At 41.1% G+C, this 23,454-nt stretch overlaps 1 protein-coding gene across 7 annotated transcripts in view; it reads right to left on the bottom strand.

The window, feature by feature from the left end:
• The window catches only part of ARID5B (AT-rich interaction domain 5B), a 123,612-nt gene that overhangs the window by 36,194 nt on the left and 63,964 nt on the right, over positions 1 to 23,454 (bottom strand). For 6 of the 7 annotated variants that reach the window (XM_057421476.1, XM_057421479.1, XM_057421475.1 and 3 more), the window contains one exon: positions 2,430 to 2,542. In XM_057421476.1, the coding sequence (XP_057277459.1) occupies positions 2,430 to 2,542 (113 nt within the window). Of the gene's footprint in view, positions 1 to 2,429; positions 2,543 to 4,028; positions 4,497 to 23,454 lie in introns of those variants that run through there. The other variant, XM_057421482.1, reaches the window with a different exon arrangement.

Here is a 23,454-nt window from a genome sequence, read left to right as displayed (position 1 = left end):
CCCACAGTCTTCAGAGTGCTCTTTTTTGCATTTTCTGACCCAAACTGTACAGCCACTGCACCTCCATCAGAGCCGTTGCCCTGCCACATGAGAAATGACGCTGTTGTCAGACACTGGCTGTCAATATCCAAGGATGAAAGCAGCACAAATTCTTATCAAAAGGGATTTTATCTGGAACAGGAATACAGCCAGGACCACTGCCAAATGCTTCAGCATCTGACACAAGTGGATTTGACCATTTACACTAGCAGTGTTCAAACATGCTCTCCACAGACCTACTGTCAGCACAAGTCAGTGGAGAAAAACTGATGGTGAAGTCCAACATGATGACTCAATATCCCAGCAGTTCCCAACAGTAAGAAGACAGTAGGTGAGTCTCCATTCCCTTCCCTTTCCCAAATGCACTTCTTCTTCCACAGAAATCAACAGGCAGGTTTTGTATGAAGTGCAGTGCGTCTGTTGTAGATGTTTTATGATTCACTGTCCTCCCCTTATTAAGTATATCCAAAGGCCTGAGACACAGATTGATGTGAAGAACCACAGTGAAGTCAGTGTGACTACATGCAAGGACATTATATCATGAACATGTCTATTATTTATAATGAAATTAAGCTGGCCAAGATAATTAATGCTATTAATATCTGCACAATGATGAGCACAGTATGACTAGATAAATAGGTGGAATTACTTCTAATCTGAAATATCCTCCCATTTGACTTGCAGTGTGAACCCAAATATAAACAGAATGGATAAACAATTTGGTAGGAAGTGTTACTGTTGTTTTTAATTATCTAATACCTATATATCAGGTGCAGAATAGGCAGAACTACTTGTGCTACAGTCTGGGGTGCTTTGACAACACAGTCCAGGCTGCAGCTTGCTGGTAGTATTTTAACATGAAAAACCGCTTGGGGGAAAGACAAATTGAGGCAAATTGAGACATTTTCACACCACAGATTTTGCATGTTCTTCCACAGAGCAAAAACATTCAGGCAAACTCTATAGTATCTGGCAGAACCCTGCAACTCAACACACCAGGCTCCATAGCCTTTTACCATGCCTGTTTAATATGATAGTACAGACTCCAACTGAGCACAATAGGGCACAAAAAGAAGAGAAACAGTGACTTAAGGGCACAGCTTCATCGTGAACTTCAGCCTCTTTCATCGTCATCAACAGAAGGCACAATTTTAACTGAACTCCTAGAGAGGAGGAGGAGGTGGAATTTAATTTGCCTTCCTATGAGAAACGGAGAGCAGAACACTTCCACTTGACCTCTTTAACCTACTAATCTCCCAGGACATTCACTGCGTACAACAATACCAAGGCAAATGGATCTATAGATCCACTGTATTTCCTTAAGAGATGGTCACAACAATGGAGGCATTTTTCAGATACATATCTATCTAATTTATTGAAACAATGGATTTGGGAGGAGTTTACCTAAAAATTCAGCCTATGCAAACCTATTCAGCTGTTTAGCTCAAAAGTATCACACTGACAAAGTTCTGCCTCAGATAAAAATCTGTAAGTATTGCCCTAACTAATTTTCCATCTTTGCATCTTAGAGTTTCAAATTAAATCATCTTGAAAGGAGCCATTTGTGCTGCTGATTTTTTTTAAAAGAGGAAACCAAATTCCTATTTAAAGCCACTTAGACAACATAGAAAATAGGATGTAAATTACACTACAGAAACTCCATTTTAAAATATTTTAAGGAAAAGATACAAACCCATAAATATCTGAATGATTAAGCCTATAAACACAAATCAATGATCCAATTTTTACTTTCAACATGGGCTAAGCACTGCAGCACATACAGAAGACTCTGTAAAAGCATGCACTATTCAACAAACCCTGGAACACACAGCTCACTAAGTATTAAAGAAATGGCTAAAATTTTTTTTTTAAAGCTTTTGTACTGAATTCCTTTATCTTTTTTTTTTTCCTAATCTAATTTAAAAAGGTTGAGATCGTAACATCAGAGTAATGTCATTTGTGTGTGCTTCTTAGAAACCATTACTGAAGTGGCTCTTGTTTCACAGCCTGTTTATCGTCAAATTTATATTTAGAAGTACATTGTAAGAGCGTGAGCTGCTCCCAGGTTTATTTTTAATTCAAAGATACTGTCACAAACTATGTTTGTGTGTCACAGAATGTGAAAACTAACACTAGATGCCAAGAAAGCTTAAGCACTACCAGTTACCAACAAGCTGATAGCAGTAGGTTGTTAGGTGATTATAGCTGCTGGTTACTTTGAACACAGACATGATTTAAAGTAAAGAATAAAACTACTGAAAAAAAATTACATTTATCCCCCGAAGAAAATAAGTTACATTCTAAATTTGAAACAGCATGCTGGGAAACAAAGGCAGGGCTGTACCTAAAAAAGAAGAGTGTGCTGAAAAGAGCATTATTAAGTGATTTACCTTGGCAACAGCTTTGCTTTCAGAATTATTGTTGGAATCCTTAATGCCATTTAATGAATCTCTTCTCTGTGGGCAAGGCTTCTTTTTGCGTGGTCTGCCTTTAAGATTTGGTGCTGAAAATTAATGGAGAACAATTTGAGCACATTGTCTTATACTAGATTTTAAACAGCTGAAAGCACAATAAATAATTCCACTACAATCATCACAGAAATGTACACATCTGTCTACAGTAAATACTTATTACAAGATTCCTGTCCTCCATGAGTTACATCTTGACACACTATATGTTCCTATAGAATATACCTCAAGGCTAATCTATTCAACTCTCACACAGCTAATTAATATAAAGTCAAACACTGGTCTCCGAAGGAATCAGATAAAAAGCACAAATATTTCTCCATGGTACAAAAAAGAATAACCCAGAATATTAATAGATAACTTTGCATTAATCAGCCTTCTGCTTTTATTATTTCTTATCTTCAAATAATAGTACTAACTAAAATTTCCAACTTTGGGAAACATCTGGTTTTGTAAATGCTCTGAAATGTTGAAATTCCTTACAGCTCCAAGAAATGTTTATATATCCTGTCATTCTTGTCAAAGTTCTAAAAAAAGTAAAAAAAAAAAAAAATTTTAAAATTACCCTTGAGTCCTGAAATGGATCAAAAAAGCCCCTTAACAACAGTTCTGGAAGTTGACAAGTACTGAAATAAGTGATTGATTGTTTCATAAGGGTTACATACCACACATATAAATTAACATGAATCACTTTCAGCTTTGTCCAATTCTTAAGATAAAACAGTTCTGAAATAACACAGTGACTAAATCCTAACAGCTCTGAGCCATACATAGAATGGGATATGGATCATCATCAAAAATATCAGACTCATCCTTCCATAGTGATATTACAATATAAATTATGTTCACATGTAGAAATAACAGATGAAGCAGATGTTTGCTCATTATTACGTGTCCTGCCTGCTTTCAGATTTAAAAATCAGCCTCAGACTACTATAGCAACATTTAAAATGATAAACAATCATTAACTAATGACTGTACCGAAGAACATAATTTACTTTAAACCTTTAATTTCTAGGTAACCATTGTTTTCATTACTTAAAGGGATGATTAGAACAATGTCAGAAATCTAAACACCACAAACCTCTTGAGTGCCTTCTAATTGTTTCTAATCTTACATTTGTCACACAGTAAGTCAGTGGTTTCACGACATTTTACATTTTAATTAGTTTGCAAACACAATAAAGGGTGCTAATTTGATCTTATAGTTTGAGTAACAGTGTCATATTTGGTCTGTTCAGAGGAAAAGCCATGGCTTTAAAACCAAAAGAGATGTCCTTTTTCTTCCCCCAGCACTGGCACACGGTAAAAAAATTAAATATATATATATATATATGCATGTGCATATGTGTGTAAGTCCATAATTGTGTCTATATAAAAATATGTTTATCTCCCTACAGAAATATCTCCATCTCCAGTGAAGCACATTCTGCTTATTGAAAAGTACGGCAGAAAGCAATTCTTAAATTGTCATCTGAGGCTAACATGCAAAATCAAACAAAGAGAGAAAGAAATTATTACCCATTCCAGTCGACAAACATCTGCCTGATTTATATCTGTACTCATGAATGCTATAGCATGTGACTGCACACTACGTCGCTGGAAGTCTTGACTTGGTGTGGATGTCAGTCTTACACAAAATGAACACTAAGAGTATTTGCTCTGTGCTTACAAATCCCCTCCCCCAGCTGCTCCATTACTCATATAAACAGAGATGAGCGACTCGGCGGGAGCGTGGGATGAACTCAGAGGACTCCAGTGCCGGCTGCCAGACTGCCAGCCCCAGCCACGCCACCCTCCTGTATTTATAAACCCGGTTCATCCCTCTGTCTTTGATGTCTTCCTGATGCCTACTTTGTTTTCCACATGACCTGGAAGGGATGGACAGATCCCAAACCATGGTTAGCCCCAGCAGTCACACCTTCCTTAAAAATAAGAAAACAGCAATGTTCACTCCGTTTATTACTCTCTGGCACACACATTAAAACATTAACCTTTGAATGAACGGATCCCCCAGCCCAGTCCAATCAGTGGCTGGAGGGGGATGTGGTTCAGCTAGGATCAAATATACTTGCATGTGAATTACTTTTTCTTTCTTCTTAATAAATAAACTAGTTCAAGGCTTAATGTTTTCCAAACATACTTGTTATCCTGAGTTTTGGCACTGTACTCTGTACTTTGTATCATACGATAAAGCACTCCTAGTATTTTGCTAAAAGCTTTAAAAGCAAGAAGGCATTTGTTTCTAAATTCCAGGTATATTGAGCTTGCATATCAACACTGTTTGAATTGGAGGGTTCCAAGGCAGAACTGGCACAAACCCACTATGAAATGGGGTATTTGTATTCTCCCCGTGCCTCAGGAGCTGCAGCAGGGAAGGTCTGCCTGCAGCACACACGAAGACCATCCTACACATCCCACAGTAAATCACTTTAAGCCATTCCAGATCAGACACATAATTAACAAGAAAGTAGCAACAGGAATTAATACCAGAAGAGAAGGTCCTTCTCTCTAGTATCTACTCCATAAATCATTTGAAGAAAAGAAAACATTTGAAATAGTTCCAGTCACACTTGAAACAAAGCCATTAATATCGGCTTCCTAAATCATTATGAATAAATGCATTATTCAAAGATTATTTGTATTTCAGCTATATCCATTTCATGCTCTTGAAATAGGAAATATGACTAGGACAGAAGAAATAATTTACACGTCACATACTTGTTTTAATTTTTTTCAGGTTTTGTTTCATTTATGACATACTCATGAGCGCACTGTAGATTTCTTGAATTCGTTATTCATAATTATTTTAAAGTAATTTAAACATGTTGTGGCTTAGTCCCAGACTGTTTTCCTGATGATACCGGATGTTCAGTATGTACTGGACAGCTAAGTGAATACCACATGTTTTCCTCGGCTTTCTGGTAGAGAAGAACTTCTGGCATGACTACCTGAGAGTATGTGAAACAATTTCATTTCTTCACATGTTTGGGCATATGGCTTTCAAATTCATTTTCTGAAAGCATTTGTGGCAGTGAGACCTGATAACTTGTACATTCCCAGAAGGTGTGAACATAAGCAAAGCAAATTAAAGTAAAAATGGGACAAATGCATATAGGAAAAAGTTTGCATTCATTTGCCACCTCTTTAGTCTAAATGCCTGAAACAGCAGTATTAGAGATATGATGTAGTACCAGTTTAAATACTTTCTTTCCTGTGCATTTGACAAGATGTTTGCTTTTGCGAATTTGTGTGGCTTTTCCCCCTTCCCTTCTTTTTCTTTGCTTCCTGACGTACCTGAAAGAGGAAAATAAGCTACTAAAATGTCTACTGGGACATTTGGTTGCTTGACTGGTTGCTGGGAACTTTTTTTGCCTCTACTTTGGTGTGGTTCAAAGGACTGATATTAACACAGCATAGGTGCTCCGTATGCTTGAGGTTTGGGATGCAAACCAGAACACCCCCGCGCCTGCAATCAGCAGGTGACAATGCTCTCAGAGAGCAGAGCTGCTGATGCTCAAGGAAGGCAGGGAAAGAAGGGCTGTCAACAGAGACATACATCTGGTACAATACAAATGGCCTAAATCTCCAAGTTCAGGCTTCCAGAAGCAAAAGGATGTTCATCCACTTGAAACCCACACAACCCTGTGCTTTGCTGACTCAAGGAGCCTCTTCTCCAGATTACAGCTCATCCCAAGTTCGCTAGTCATCACAAAGGGCAAGTTCATTTGGAAAATGGCAACAACACACAAAAAATTATCTTCCCTGCAAAATCTGTAGGTGCAATAGCTATAGAGCCCAGCAGGGAAAGCCACTTTACCTGCCAACCTGGCAAACATTTCACGTATGACCAAGTAAAACACAGCCTGCTGCAAAACGTTCACAGCACAAGCTAGATCCCCTGTTTGGAAAGGTGGAGGAGCACAAGGGCACACTTCCCACCTTGAGCTGGTTATCTTTCTCGTATATATCCTCGTTGTGCCGGCTACCTTTAAGTTCAAAGGGACAATTTCAGCACTTCTTGGATGCCAGTTCTATATCAGAGTGTTGATTCCTTGTTTCTCTGAGCAGCAGATCCAGCTGGCGGCATTTAAACCAACCTGCCCCTCAGAGCCCACCAACCTGGCTGTCTCTGCCATGCAACCACCACTGTTTGCAATGCTGCCCAGCACGGCAGAGGATGCTGAGGCTGTAACACAGGTTTCACAAGGAATCAAGCAAGAATCCAAGATGAACAAAGATCTAATGCAAGCACAAGCATCTGTAACCATAAAGATCAAAAGGTGTGATTACTAACTAATACGCATGTGGTGTGGACTTCGTTGTTCAGCTGACTACTACTTGGTGGCAAAAATCTTGTGCTCCCTATTAGGGAAAGCATGTGAAATGAGTATGTCATGAGTATCATGAACAGTTACACAAGCCATGACGACAACCGTATCTTAACAACTCTTTCCATTGTGGAATATATCTTATTGCCATCTTGGTTGTAAATTCTCAAGGAAAAGAAAATTATTTATAGGAATACATCCAGAGACAAGAATGTTTTCTTCCCCTCCGTGTTTGAAAGGGCCCCTCGGTGTTGTCTGGAAATAGGTACTCATTGAAAATCACACAGAGATTGATGCTTGCCATTCAACATAAGGGATGAGTATTTCTCAGAAGACCATGAAATGTTAACTCATGACTGAGTGGGACACGAGGAAACTGGGGAGAAAAAAACTGGGAACAGCTTGTGACCCTGCCAGTGAAGTGAGAGAGGAAGATGGGGAGCCAGAGAGGGGAGAGGCAGGAGATGTGCCCCCAGCCCGCTCCTCCTGTGCCACATAGTGTGAGAGGCCACAGTCAGCCACCCGACTTGTGCCACTCTCCAGTGTGCGATGTCAGTAGGGTGCAGGAGGAGGCAGCCATGATCCTCCTGGCCAGCTGTTCCCTCTCCTGCATGTGGCTCTGGGGTGAAAGGGAGAGAAGGAGTACTGCCCTCAGCTTTTTGTGTTTAGGTAGGGGAAGCAACTTTTGCTGGCCCGCAGGAGAGCAAAAGGAGGAGCACTCAGCCATGGTCTTCATGAGTAGGGAGTGAAAGGGAAGGTAAAACGCAGAAGCTGCCACTGCCACTTCTTCTGTGCAAATCCTCACGTGCACACTTGCCTTTAACAAAACCAAAAGCATTTAGCCCCTGATGTAATGTAACTAACCTCAAACATCTGAAATTCAGGTTTAATCACTCTTCTTCCTAGATGGAAACTTGTATCTTGCACCCTCCTCTCCCAATTGTGGCTAAGCTCTCAAGTGCCAAAACACCAGCAATGCCCTACATGTGACTACAAACCGTCACACCTGAGAGGTTAAATGCAAACCCTGTGTTACGTGCAGCCCAGAGCCTCTAGATACAGACTGGCAAATCTCTGCTGACTAAAATGTGCCCCACGAAGAAGCTGACCTGATGATCCTGAAGCCCAAAGCCTGTTCTTAAAAGTTGCCTGCGAACCACCACAATTGAACAAGGAGAATCCAAAGGCACTTGCAGCAGATAGTTACAGACCAGGTCTTGGAGATAAGCTCAGTATCAGGTTCTGACCCACAAAGCAAGAGAGCCACACAGAAAAGAGAGGTGCTCAAGGTTAATGCTGCTCAGACCAGCTAGGTGTTTTCTTGAAGCTAGAGGTCTTCTCTGTTTATGAAGCCATGAAACAGTAACATTGCTCAAAAATCACATCTTCCCCTCCAGCACTCTCATCAGCCTGTGCACGCAACAGAATACTGTACGTGATCGGGAAAGGGACAAAAGGTGAGGAAGGAGAGAGCTGTTCAGAAAATTCTAAAGGCCACTGCTCTAATGCTGCTCAACTTTCACCGCCATCAGCTGTTCTGCTTTCAGGGAAGTTGTCTGCTCATCTGGACATGGGAAACAGGAGCATTTCCAAGCCTCACTGCCTAGTACAACTCCCAGCTCTGAGTTAAACCAAATGATGTAAGTTCTACGCAGGGGAAAGAGACATACCAAAGAATGGGAGCTGCCGAGGTCTGCCATGACTGAACACTACATATGACTGAAAAGTGTAGGCGGCCACAAGAAGACAGCACCTCAACCAGCCACCTTCTTTACCTGTAGTCCCAGGAAGGGGAAGTGATTGCTGGATTTACCATCTCCCTGTGATCAAGTCAGCCCCACTTGAGCTATGTCCATGCCAAGAATTCAATGTACTGTGTACACACTGCCACTGCTAGGTGCATAAGTAAGTCAAGAGACAATGGTTGTGGTTTTGGGGTACCTCCCTTTAGCACGTTAGTTACAGTAGAACTATTTTTTTTTAGGACTCTGATTATCACCAGAAGTCCAATGAGTTCAACCATCCCCGTAACAGTGTTCTCTAGATGCACATATTTAGGCTGATGTAAAAGATGTGCTGTTATAGGGAGGGTGTTAAAAAAATAGTGGCCTTCAAACAGCTGAGGTCAAGCTATGTTGGCACTTTGTCAAAATCAGTGCTGTAGCCAAGCGATTTTAATGAGCCTGGAATGCATTACCTCATTTGTCGTACCTGGATCACTTACTCATGCTGAGTCCAAAATAACCTTGGATCTTGGTGGCTGCTCAACAAACCATGTAAGCAAACAGTACTGTACTCATGACTCAAATATGTACCTTTTTCTTGTTCACTCCACATTACTTACTTTAGACAACATCTAAGCAACTGTTATGCCCATGATCAAATTTCTTGCCTTTTCCAGGCCTCTCTGATCTGTGTAACTATTTCCTGATAGGACTTCTGGTCCTGGCTTGCTGGTACTCCAGTTTTTCAGAAACACTTAGAAAGTGAGACAAAAAAGGTAAAGAGGAAAAGAAAACGAAAAGGACAGCTATTGTCATATTTCACTGAGGAATGTACCCAGATAGCTGCCCAGCATTGCTAATGCACTTACAACTTACACTGTCAATCAGATTTTGGCTGCCTGTTGTTTTTGTGACCATGTTTCTGCCCTGTGGAAAGATGAGGGAAAAGGAAGGAACAACAGCATTTTTGCCAACTGCAAGAGTATGACAACACAAAAACCCCCAGCCAAGCTTGTGGAAATGTCCAGGACCATCAGCAAAGAAGGGCCAGTGGAAGTTGCGGGTCTACATTTAGGGTGAACTCCAAACATGACAGCTGCAAGTGCACCTGAGGGAGGTAACCACAAAGGTGGAGCACTGGAAAGGTGCAAGAAGTTAATAAACAGGGATGTACTGTGGTGCTGGATTCAGAAGAGAAGTGTGCTCGCAAGAGGGGAACTGCAGCACACCTGCTAAATACATCAAAACTATCTCTTCGATTTAGGACACCTCTCAGAACATCTCCTCATAGAATCCTTTTGCACTGTGCCAGTCCTTCATATGCCTTCTGGTTTTTACACGCACAAAAGCTGTGATACCAGAATCCTTGGCCCTAAGCTCCAAAACCAGTATCAGTAGATACTCAGCAAACAAGGAGACTTTCCCTCTTAGGCAGGTGGAAATGGCAGGATGTGTCAGATCACAGAGTTATTCATGATTCAGGTGCCAAACAGAAGCTGGAGGTGGCATATGGAGGTGCCTGACAATATCAAGGTGAGAAGAATGGTCCCTGATCTCCAGAAAATCCATGAAGTGACCATGCCTGCTAGCAGCTGGCAAATAGCTGGTTGCTGAGGACACCCCTAAAGCAGCCTAGCAAAAGTTAGCTCTTGGCTGAAAACATGCTTACATGTTGCACCTTTTAAAATGTAATGAATAGAAAGTTAACAGTTTTAATGGTTTTAACACTTACCCCTCTAGGGGGCTTCTGGCATTCTGCAATATCTGAAAGTTAAGCAAAGCATATTGCTATATTTAAGCACCATCTCAAAAACTGTTCAAAGGTTAGTTAATCTCACATACTGCTCTGGAGTCCCAGCTGCTTCCTTGATTTTCTCACTGTCTCCGTCTCTTTGTTTTCTCTCCTACACCACGTTCTCTTTTCTGCATCCTGAGTTCAGGATCTTACATTTCATTTATTTTTCTTGCACCCCTCAAAGTTTATTTAAAAGCTTCTGCCTCCTGGAAACAGGGTCCTAGAAAGAGGGCCTGGAGCATTTGTCATGCAGGCACACTGAGCAGAGCTGGTGGAGAGAAGCAAGTTGCAACCAACCCAGTATTATATCAAAGAATCAGAAATTGAAATAACAGGAAAATAAAGCAAAAGATCAGACTACACTAAAAAAACCCAGACTTTTGTTTAGGAACAACAGCGTCAGCTGATTTTGGGAAACTCTACAGGATCCTAAGCACACCGGTGGAAGACAGTGATGACCACCTATCAAGAACTGAAGCTCTCATTGAGCTCTGGAGGTCACACAGCCTATCTACAAACACACACCTCTTGCTTACTCAAACTGCCCGTAATTTGAGTATTAATATTATTTTCACTAGACTTTTCTAAAAGTGCAAACTGCTGTTTATTGCTTTCTTTAGAATTGAACATGCCAGACCTGACCTGGAAACGCTGCAGTAATCAGTCTTGCAGGGAACACTAACGACCTACACTGCTTTCTAACCCACACTGAGAAAGAGGGGACTTGTGAAGCCATTTCTTAAAGTTTTGTTTTGGAAATGAGATATCCCATGCTCCATGTGGGGAAAATCAATTTGCTACCTCTCTAAAGAAAACATTCCTCATTTGGAAATAAGTGAAACAGACACTTCCTTGTGTGGATTAATGTGGAGACACATGACTTGCTGCAGACTGTTGTTCTGACCCCCCTCCTGTCCAGACAATCTCTGGAAAAAAACAAAAAGGTAGCATTTTTCATGGATTACAGTTCAGACTAGCATTGATTTTAACAGAAATGTTAGAGGCATTACAAATATCAGGTTGGCCGATACTGCCAAAATTGAATGTTTTTAATTTCCAGGGAAGATGGGGACAAGATTTAGGATGAAGCTTGGAGTCTTGTTTTCTTCATTTCAGCATGGTTGGAAGTTTTTAGCTTGATCTGGGCTTCTTTATGTCCTGCTGACTAATTTTGGTTTTAAAAATAAATTGAAAAAGTTTGGTTTTTTTTTCCCCAAAAATCTATACATGTGTTAGAAATTATGAAGTCTGGCAAATTGAAAAGGGAAGCTGAAGACTTCAGAGAAAAATGTATGGCTGACAAATACATGACATTCAAGCAGACCTTACAGAAAATTAAAACAATAATAATAGTAATAAAAATCCAGTGTAGGCCTATTTCTGGCTACAGATGACAGGATTGTTATTAATGATTCAAGAAGAGGCAGAGGTGTTTGGTAAATATTTGTTCCATATTTGCAAAAAAGCCAGATGATACGACTGCAAAAGAATATAATTAAAGCCAGTCAATTGACTTGGTTTTACAGAAACCAGATCTTAAAACAACAGAAAAGAAAACCAAAGCCCCTTATTTTATACTTAGGAACTATAAGCCTGGTTAGAGAAACTAATCGCATGCATGGAACTTACCTGCATTTCAGTAAGCCAGCTGATTTAATACTAGATAACACTTTGATTAAAAAAGAGCATTACATAATTTTATTCAAGCATATATTAAATGGATTAAGAACTGGCTAAATGACAGCTAAAAGCAGGCATCAGTGAGGAATTTCTATCAAATGAAAAATATTTCTGGTGGGATTCTACACAGGCTGCTCTTAGTCTTGCTAGTATTCAGCGTTTTTGTCAGTGAAATAAATATAAGGTCCCTGACAGTAACAGTCACACTGACAAAAGGACTGGCACAATGCTAACACTGAGTCATACAAATGAGTAATCGGAAGGAAAAATGGACCACGCAAACACAATACTCTTCACTGCTGTACACTCCAGCGTGAAATCTGTGAGCAAGCACTACAGGTACCACTCACCAAGCCAAGGGTGACACTTCACAGGCCACCCCACACTAGAAATTCAACTTACACCTGATAGGAAGATGCTGTGGCCAGAGGGAGGTCTGCCTTCAAGGAGGAAGTCTGAATAACTCAAGTTGTGCTCAGTGTGAGCAAAAATGACTGAGAAGTGATTTCACCAGGTAATCTGAGTGCCTCAAAGGTGAGAAAAAGCTGGTACTCAGAAGCAAGGAGGCATAACCAGGCACGCCTAGACACTGCAGTCCATATAAATGATCTAATGCCAATATACACCTGCATGCATATGACCAGCTTTCAGGAAAAGCCTGAGCAAGACACAAGCTGGCGTGCACAGTGCAGGAAGAAATGCATGCAAGAAATGCATTTGAGGGTCTTTGTTAAGGTATCAGACTGAAGCTGGACATCCTGCCTCAGTCACAGTGAGAGCCAGGTCCAGGCTGCTGCTGGATTGCCTCGCTGCTGCGTGCGGCTGCAGCAGCCTGGCTGGCTTCACGGAGGAGGCGTCCAGCTGTCTGGCTGTGGTCTTTGCTTGAACAGCTGTTTCCCTTCTCCTGCAGAAAAAAGGTGGTGAACTGGATGAAAGCATTTGCCGGTAATTTTGGCCGATGAGCCACTACTTGGGGTTCATACCAGATTAGATGACTCAGTGGTTCTTCTGGTGAGAAACTGCATGAGTATAGGATCAAATACAGTAAAGTACTGTGCTATGCAGGACAAGGAACATGAAGAGCTGTAGCCTTGATTCAGCAAAGTGCATGCCTAACTTGTAAAGACCTGGAGCATGCAAAGACCTCTGATGACCTCACTGGAGCTATTTACATCTTTGAGGCTGAGCCTGTGTTAAGCATCGAAAATGACCAAGCCAGCATGACTGGCTCTGTCACTAGTGGGAAAGAAGCATTCAAGCCCTGAACAAAGAAATTGTCGTATTTCATTATGAAACACCACATGCTTGGGCAGCATCAGAGAATCAGACATGGGTTCATCAAGTTTCCCCAGCCCTCAGAAATCTGCATTCAATCTCCAGCCTCAAAGTCCTCTGCCCCCAAAGCAGAGCTCATGGGAAGCTGCACCCAGTGGACAGGGGCTCCAGTTTCTTTAGGAGAGTCATAGCAATGCTCAAAAAGTGCACATCTGACTTCCCAGAGTAGCCTGGGCTAAACAACAACAGAAAAAAAAAAAAAAAGGAAGAAAAGAAAAAAAGAGAGGAAAGACTGAGCAGGCATAAACAGATTATGTAATAGCCAAGAGAAAAGCAGCGCAAACATGGCAGTGAGAAGTGAAAATGCCCAGCAAACCCATGCAAGTCAGCCTATCTCATCAACACTCAGCAGAACACCCAAGGTAGACTTCCCATTAGAGGGCTTTAGAAAATAAAAGGCAAATCTTAAGGTGGCTTTCCTAGCAATGTTTCTTTTTCTCTCCAGTAAAAGCCAGCATTTGTGAAATTGCTGTCTAGCAGAGTCAGCAGTACCCAATGGAGACATGACCTACATACCTCAGAAATACAATAGATACATAGCCAGTTGTACACATGTAGACAGACAGATGAGAGGGGCTAATTGACTGGTAAAAACTGGACATGGTGAATGAATCTAAACAGGCAGAAATGAATGCAAGAAGCATAAAATGGATGGTTTCCTGAGACCTTGATTTCAGGAATGACAACAGCAGGTATGAAGCAATGATCATCCACTTGTACACAACGTGAAAATGGCAAATACATTATTTACATCTCTTGCATTTCTGATTTGTAACTGATTATATAAGAAAGATTTTTTTTTTAGTATAAGAATATTATAATTTTTTTTTCTTTGCACTTGATCATTGCACTATGAAGTAATCAAAATTTGTTAGGCATAATCAACCTGCATGAAGATATTAATGAAGTGACACAGAAACTAGAGAGCTTCCCCCTTGATGCCTACATTCAGCTGCCACCACAACATGGACTACTCAATGCATTAGGTGGAGACAGGAGCAGCTGCCACTGTAGCCGAAGCCCTGCTCCCATTCACATCTCTGGGTCATCACCAAGTTCACAGCAGCAGTTGGCTGGTCGGGCATCCTGTCACAGTGCACATACCCGTAAAGAGATTCAGGACTAATTCTGTTTTGGCACAGAGTTTGGGACAAAGCCTTTGCACCTCTGGGACATGCATACACCTGACGCAGCTCTTTAATGCTGAAGTGCGGAGGTGATGCTGCTTGGTATTGCTAAGCAGAGGAGGGATCTGCACTTTTTCACTGGTAAAACACAGCAGTGGAACTCCAATAACTTTGTCAGGTTGTGTACTAGTAGAAAGGGAATCTGTATAACCACCAAAAAATGTGAAAAAATATGGTTTTAAAGTCCTGATGGTAAGATCATGTGTCCAATTTAAGTAAGTGCAAGCCTGTGAACTTGGTGTAATTGTCCCAAACACCACCACAAACCAAACTGAGCCCATCTCTGCATTACAGTCTCAGTAAATCTCTAGTACTCAGAAAAACCCAAATAAATCTGAGTTGTATCTATTAATTTATCTGAGCAGGTCAGGGTTTAAACTAAATATGAAGTTGGTTGTGCAATATTCTTCCGTAGTCAATACTGGTTCTTAGGAAATTATCTGAGTGAATTAAGTGGAAAGACTATTAAACAATTTACACACTTCCTTGTGTTTCAGATGTCTAATTATAGCTGTGTTTGTCTCTCCCCACAGAACTGTTGTATACCACATGGTATGCATATTTCAGCATCCAGCATTATTAACTCATGACCGACTGTCAGTTGATCATTATCTAACACATGGGGTCTGCAAAAAAAAGCCTTATTTGGGCAAAAGCAGGCTTCGGACCTGCTCCCACTGTATTTTTCCCCAGAAGAACTTCAGTTGGATTATTACTTGCTGTCAATGGAAACTCGGAGGTTACTTATGTGAAATCTGCGGACAGGAAAATAAATCCTTACCAAGTTTAAACACTTAGTTGATATTAAAACCATCTCCAGCTTGGCTGGTTTAAAGAAAACTCTCAGTTGCCCTCTAGTGTCACCGGGCTGCCATGCCAGGCAGTCTGCCCGCCGCTTGCTGAAGCCAAGGTCACAAAATCTAACCTGATTTCACGTGGTGAGATTTACTAGATGAGTAATGTTTCATATAAAAGAGCAAGAGGGGATGCTTTTTCCCTCCTGGAAATTTCAGGGCTTGGGCCCCTGTAAGCCCAGAGCTTGCATAATGTTTACCACTGTAACTGTGGCACATGACACATGGGTTTTATGAGCTAGAATCTCTGAAATCACTCTGTGCACTGCACTCCATAAAGTTCATTCATAACTAAAAATAGACTAATGTACAAACTGATTTAGCATTATACTGAAGCTAAGGAACATAGGGAGTCTGCAAAATTCCCTAATATGGAAGAGAAGCTGAGTTTTCAAACGCAGCAGTTTATTTGTTTCTGAAAATGGCCAACATATGTAAAAGATTTAATATACAAAACCAGGTGTATATATAGCCTATATCTTCGTATGTGCCCATTTTCATTCTATATAAAGACTTTATACAGCCTGAAACTATAAATTTAATAACAGATTACTAAATTAAGTCTGCACAATCACTTCATAAAAAAAAAAATCATTTCAATTTAAAATACAGCTGTAGGGGTTTGGACAATTTCCTGCATAATAGAGGCCCATCCCTGAAATGTAAATAACACCAGTATTAAAACAAGTCAATCAGGCACATCAGGAAAAAAAAAAAGGTACATGAAAACACGAATGCATTTTCCAGCCTATCCTAAGTAAGGATGCCAAACCTTTCTTTTATTTGAATGCTGATTTGATAAATCACTACTGCTTCAGATAGCTTTCTTTCTTACGCTCCCCCCCCCCCCCCCCCCCCCCCCGCAGTGTCCTGTTTTTCTTAAGAGAAATCCAGGGCTGATTAAGTCTTACCATTTTGAATACATCAAATCATCAGGATTTTGCAATAAGAAGTATTCAACTCTTTCCTATGTACCATCAGCATTCTTAAAATTCTGATTCTATAAAATTAAACAGTGTGCTTTTCAGAAATGCGTGATGTTGCCTGCTCTGATTTTTTCTACTGTAATTGTGCAATTTTAAAATTACCTTATTTCTCAATGCCCTTTCCCCAAACAAATAACTTTGATAGTTGTAAGATTACAAAAACAACTTTTTTTTTTTTTTAAACTTACAGGTCATCTGTAATATTATTGACTGATTACACAGTAAAAAGCATAGACTCATAGAATAGTTAGGGTTGGAAAGGACCTTAAGATCATCTAGTTCTAACCCCCCCGCCATGGGCAGGGACATCTCACACTAAACCATCTCACCCAAGGCGTTGTCCAACCTGGCCTTGAACACTGCCAGGGATGGAGCATTCACAACTTCCCTGGGCAACCCATTCCAGTGCCTCACCACCCCCACAGTAAAGAACTTCTTCCTTATATCCAATATAAACTTCCCCTGTTTAAGTTTTAACCTGTTGCCCCTTAGTCCTGTCACTACAGTCCCTAATGAAGAGTACCTCCCCAGCATTCTCGCAGGCCCCCTTCAGATACTGGAAGGCTGCTATGAGGTCTCCACGCAGCCTTCTTTTCTCCAGCCTGAACAGCCCCAACTTTCTCAGCCTGTCTTCATACAGGAGGTGCTCCAGTCCCCTGATCATCCTCGTGGCCCTTCTCTGGACTCGTACCAACAGTTCCATGTCCTTTTTATGTTGAGGACCCCAGAACTGCACACAATACTCCAGGTGAGGTCTCACGAGAGCAGAGTAGAGGGGCAGGATCACCTCCTTTGACCTGCTGGTCACGCTCCTTTTGATGCAGCCCAGGATACGGTTGGCTTTCTGGGCTGCGAGCTCACACTGAAGCCAGCTCATGTTCATTTTCTCATTGACTAGCACCCCCAAGTCCTTCTCCGCAGGGCTGCTCTGAATCTCTTCTCTGCCCAACCTGTAGCTGTGCCTGGGATTGCTCCAACCCAGGTGTAGGAGCTTGCACTTGGCATGGTTAAACTTCATGAGGTTGGCATCAGCCTACCTCACAAGCATGTCGAGGTCCCTCTGGATGGCATTCCTTCAAACATTACTTTATTTGGTATATATCCTAAGCTAATTATAAGGCTTTCTCTTCTTAATTTGACAAGACTGAAATATCACAGGAAATGCATATGGCAATTCAGAAAATATCATCAGGGAAAAGGCAAAATGAACATTTGAAAAGACAAATGATTTGATCTGCATAAGCAGATATCTGTAAGGCACCGCCTTTCTCCACAGCCTGAACAGCACTTTCCAGTTGTTCTCACACCCACAGTGTAGCTCACAAGCACAGGAATTGTGCTTTCCACCCCAAAGTGTTGCCCCTGTTGGTGACAGGAGACTTTTGCTAGCAGCACCCAGCAATGCTGTCGGACACTGTAAAGAGGAGATGCAGAGCAATCAAGCAAGTAAGCTGCCCCAGCATCTCCACTTTCTAGGGGAAAGCTGTCTCTCAGCTTCCTAAGCCAGGGCCCCAAAATACTGAAACTGCTACAGAAATAATAAGGGGGGTATTAGCATTCTATTTTACAGGGCATGTGTGGTCAGGGCTACTCTATTTGCTCTATGCCCCTGTGACTGAACCCTGGCTCTCAAAGTCACAGGAAGCTTTTGCAGGGTTTCCAAGCCCAGCTCTCAAGCCAGGGGGACATAACAAGCCCAGCAGTGGGGAGCAGCGGCTGGGGAGTAACTTTAATACTGACCTGTAAAAGGCCATTTCAAATAGGGAAGTAACTGGTCACTGAGCCAGTTGTGCTGGGGCTCACCTGTGCACACCTGCATCTCAAGAAAGGATGGGACCCCTGGTAACCCACTGTCCCCTTAGCCTGCAGACTGGTCTCCTGGGCTGTGCCTTTCTTTAGTACTACACAATACGTGATTAGGATAATGTGGGATTAGGCTCCTGGAAGACTGTGGAAGGTTCAAAAAGCTCAAACCCATCTTCTTTCTGCCTCATGAAATACACAGCAAGAATTTCACTGACTAATCCCAGTCAGTGGACCCCAATCTCCTGACAGCATCTGGAAGGGCTTTGATATTGTATGGCAGTCCTCACCCTCATTTCCAATAAAGGGATTGCTCCACTTCACTCTGCCTGCTGCCCGATCTAGGTTTTTCCTAGAAGGCTCCCCACTAGCCATGACCCTGACACGGCTTTGTTCAGGAAATCTGACAATGTGACATGAGTAGCCAAACACTCTGTATATCTAATCTTAAACAGATAAAAGGCAAATCAGCACCACTCCTGAATTTCCAAGTACACCGTTAAGTAGACCTGGACTTCAACTAAGGTGAATATGAAGACTCATTGTCCCAAGAGATAAATATTGACTGAGGAAAAAGCAAAGGTCAAATTGTTCAATATTTACTCAAGAAAATCTAGATCTTGATGTAGTGTAGCATACACTCTGAATGTCTTCATCAGCTGCTTCTGGAAATCTTTTCATTATGACTAAGGATTTCAAAAGTATAATTTTCTGCCCTCTAGAATTAATATTTAAAACCCTCAGAAACTTACACACACCTACTGCAAACAGCAAGGTTTCTGTGTCTGTGGCCTCAGCAAAAGCAGACGTGTTGATTTGCAAATGCTACCTGCCCAGTCTGCATGCCAAAACTCATTAGCCCTGACCTCTGAAGATGTGAACAACAAAAACTTTCTGACTCATCACATGACAGTATTTCAGACTACCATGAACAGGAATTTCCTCTTTGGTAAGGATTAATGCACTCCCTCCGTCTCAAGTATCTGTAAATTAAGGCTGAAATTTTATCTGAGGCTTCTATTTCACATAAGGAGTTACTCTGAGAAAATGCCAATCAAGAACTTCGGGGGAGTTATAGTCCAATTATTTATTGTGGCAAGTATGTTAGTCCTATTATTTATCTAAGGTTTCAAGCTTACTCTGCCTGGTTTCTGACTGTCTTCTCCCATGTTATTTTTGTCTGAAGCCACAGTGCTACAGACTCTTCTTTCCATAAAACAGCACCGTTGAAAACAAAAATTCCAGGAAATTTATGAAGGCTGATTTTTCTGAAGATGCATGAGGAAGAAAGACACTCAAATCCTCTGGAGTTTCAATGAGGTTATTCCCTGAATTGTCCTCGGCACCTTCATACAGCCACTCAATGATCAGGAAAGTACCAACCCTCCTAGTCCTCTGCTCATTCAAATGGTCTAGCATGGTGCATGAACTCCTATTTCTAACCTCTGTCTTCACTGAACAGTCAAACATAGCACAGATTTGTTGCAATCACCATGGAGATCAGTTGGTTTCAAATTAGGCACAAACTGTTTGTTTCCTTTGCTATTTTTATTGTGCTTTAAGCCTATTATGCTTCTCCCACCCTGCCCTTTCTTTATCTTTATTGGCAAATGAGAAAATCTTACTTTACTGGGAAGTCAAATCCTAGCCACAGCTGCTCCTGAACTCAGTGGGGGACAGTGGTGGTCCCCCCGTTCTCAATTGCCCTCCTTTGCTGACTGGCAACCAAGTAAGTCTGCATGAGGTCAGACTTCACAGATGAGATGACACAGAACATGCAAATGAAGTCTCTGTTAGCTGGAAGAAAAGCGTGAGCCTTCCTCTATGCAATTTCATAGTTTTAGCCTACTAGGGATGGAAGAATTAGTTTATTCCCCACAAAAGGAAGTAACAGGTAGGCTTTGGTCCCGCATCTGCAATGGCATGAATGAACCCCCAAAGGCTGCCATAAAAGAAATGGCATTATTTTGGCATAACAAAGAGGGACCAGGGTGGGGATGAGGACAGGGATGGGACCATGTCATGAAGCAGGCTAACAGATGAATGCCTGGCACAAGGAACTGATGAACAGGAGGACTGAAGCAATGGGGAGCAGGGGAACCCGGACTCCTGGGCTGTTTGAATTACACACGAAAGCAAGTAAAACCCTGAAGGCAGGTGCAAGTGTCACTCTTCCACTGGGCGACACCTGGGCTACTGGAGCCAGAGGCTACTGAGCACCCTCTCCCTGTGGAAAGGCTGTCCTGCACTACCGAAAGCGTGGAAGAGTTACTTGACTCCCAAAGACATGAAGTCTCTAACAAAAGTTCCTTTGGAGGCGCAGAAAAAGACACAAGGACTGATAGTGCTGAATGTAGGTTTCCCACAGCCCAAGTCAATGGAGTCCCTGTGCCAAAAATGCAGCAGTCTGGGATCTGACAGTACCAAAGCTGCATATGCCAAATGCAAGCCTTTCCCACAGTTCTGTCACAGTTCCGTGACAGGTACATCGTTGCATTTAAAACTGCATTAAGTCTCCAATTAAACATCCCTCTGCTTCTGGAATCATATGCAATCTATAATGTGGAATTTAAATTTAAATTCAAAGACCAATTAAAAAAAAATAATGAAATGCTTTTATGAACCAGGAGATTGATCTATAGCTTAAAACTCCCAGTAATGTAGTATTTTAGAACTTTAATAAATAACGCTTTTACCTTGATTGCAAAATAATACCCTGCCATGAAAACACAGAGCAGAGGTAGGAAACTGCTCAACAAGAATTAAAATGTCAGACTTTGCACAGAACAAAGCTTTACAATTATTGGTGAAATACATTTTTCAAACTTGTTAACACAAAATTAACAATTACATACATCACTTAATTCTATAAGTGCATATCTCTCGAAGTACCCATTAGCTAACCATGCCTAGTTCAGTTTTAATATACATGCAGGCTTTGCAGCACAGAGGGGATGTAACTATGTGAGCGCTGGCACAGTAAACCCTGAAATGGCAAGTGCTATTAAACTGAGATGCAATCACATTGAAAGGGAAACATTAACAAACAGCAGACAATTGAGAAGAAAATACAGGGCGCTTGTGTTCTAATACATGTGCTTCAAAACCTTATATAACTATTCATTGTCTAGTTCATCTGGCCAGGGGCCCGGTTTGCTCTATGCTATGCTATACTAATTTTATAATAATAAACTGTTACACAAGCTTTATGCAGTCATGCATATGAAGAGGTTGTGGAAGACATTACATTTGATTATCTTTCTAGCAAAGACACCATCTTGAAATTAAACATAGCCTAGTAGAACTATATATGAGTTTAAAAAAGGGAAAGAAAATTAAAAAAAAAGCCAAATGCAAGTATATCATTAAAAAAAAAAAAAATCCTTTCAGAAAGGCTCTTTTCCTCCTCTGAATATCAACTTCACATTATGCATGACAGATGAATACCACTAATCCCATAATACAATGCAAGAATCTGCATGTTCCTGGACTATGCTTGTTTGAATCAATGATTTTTGGAAACACATATTTTTTTTTTTTTTTACAATACACCTTTTCGTAAAAACAAAGCAACATGGTTTACAAAGCCAAAAGGAATGTGTGAAACAACTGGGATTTAAAAATCCTTTATGTTATTTGTTGCTTTAGCATGAACCAACATGAACCACTGAGATGCTTTGGTTATGTCTGTACCACAAGACATTTGTAGGATAGATGGTGGAAAACATGGTGATGAGAGAGACAGGGCACAAAAACATATACAGTATGAACCAGATGCAATCCAGAAAAGTAATTTCATATTCCACATTTGTCTATGGAATTGTCTGAGAATTTTCTGTTGAATGTTATTTCCAGGTTTATCACAGCAGTTCAAAACTGGCTATATTTAGTCACTGACCAGTGCCAGAAAGCACTACCAGACTATAGGATCATGGCGTATTTTAAGTTTGATATCTCATGAACCATCAAGGCCAGAAATAAATGCCTTTTATAATCAGAAAAAGTCTCTGACCTCCAAGATACATAAAGGGTTTTTTTTTCAGCTCTAAGCCATGACTTAGCAACCTAAAAAATTACATTATTCCAATCGCTATTGTGCATCTGCTACTTCCCAACCACCCCCTACATATTTTGATTTCAACATTTTTACATCTAATCTAAAAACCCCACTAAAGTTAGTGAACCAATGTTTTATGCAGGGCCCCTGAGGCGCTTCCAGATGCAAATACCACCACCACATACCAAAAGCAAAGGGTCGGCAGTTAAGTGGCACTGAAGTCAATGGGTATAGGAGCAAACCCCCAAAAGCTTTAATGCCAGATTCTGATCTAAATCACATCACTGTCAATCCAAAGTAATTGACTCTTGTGGATTTACATGAGTGGAAAGGAGATCATAATCTTGCTCTTAACCTTTACCTTTGAAGTAGAGATGGTCATAAATCTGATTTTTCTATCCAACAGGAAAATGTCAGAATTTCATCATTTTCTTCAAATTGGACAGGCAGTCAAAAACGTTCTGAGCAACACTAATGGGCAACTATCAGGCTCTTTAACTTTAATGTGTCTAATGAAAAGAAACCAACTGAAAATACTTCTACAGATCAAAACTCTTATGTCTCACTAAACCATGGGTGCCAGGGTTCTGTGCTCCCATGCTCCACTATGTCGAGCACTGAGCACCCTGAGCCACTGTGATGGAGCAACCACTAGGGAGACTGAAGCAGCACCAAATCTCATCTGGTACAGGAACAGGCACCAGACATGGCCACACTAACATTTCTGCAGCAGAGCTGTCCCCAACAGTATGTCAGCCCAGCATGATAAAGTTCAGTCCTTCCAACCCTAGACCAAGCATTTAATTTCAACCTCTCTGATATAAAAAAATAGGCACAAATGACTTGACTCAGAAGAGTGAGAAAACCTTCTGTGATGAAAAGTTATGCCAGAACTAAAATGCAAAATAAGAATGTGGGAACAAGGTGGAAATGCAAGAGAAGGGCTGGAGCCAAGCCCCATGCAAGGAATTTGCCTGATACTTAGATCCATGTTCAAAAACTTCCACCAAAGGAAGTGGGAACTTCACCCATTCTCTAGCTGCAGGTGGAATACAACATAAGCTAGCAAAGCTCTTCTCAGCCATTAAGGAGTGTTTGTTGACTTTCTATAATTTATTTCAACCACTGTTACATTGTTCTGGTCTAGGCTCTAAAGCTAAGAAAGCCCAACTGACTGCAACCTCCTGCAACTGCT

The sequence above is a fragment of the Pezoporus wallicus genome, unplaced genomic scaffold (genome assembly GCF_028554395.1).
Source record: "Pezoporus wallicus isolate ANWC-B61680 ecotype Strahan unplaced genomic scaffold, APGP_CSIRO_Pwel_v1 contig_4816, whole genome shotgun sequence".
NCBI classification, from domain to species: domain Eukaryota; kingdom Metazoa; phylum Chordata; class Aves; order Psittaciformes; family Psittacidae; genus Pezoporus; species Pezoporus wallicus.
The sequence above is the reverse complement of the archived record's forward strand: the minus strand, read 5'-3'. Positions and strand labels throughout refer to the sequence as shown.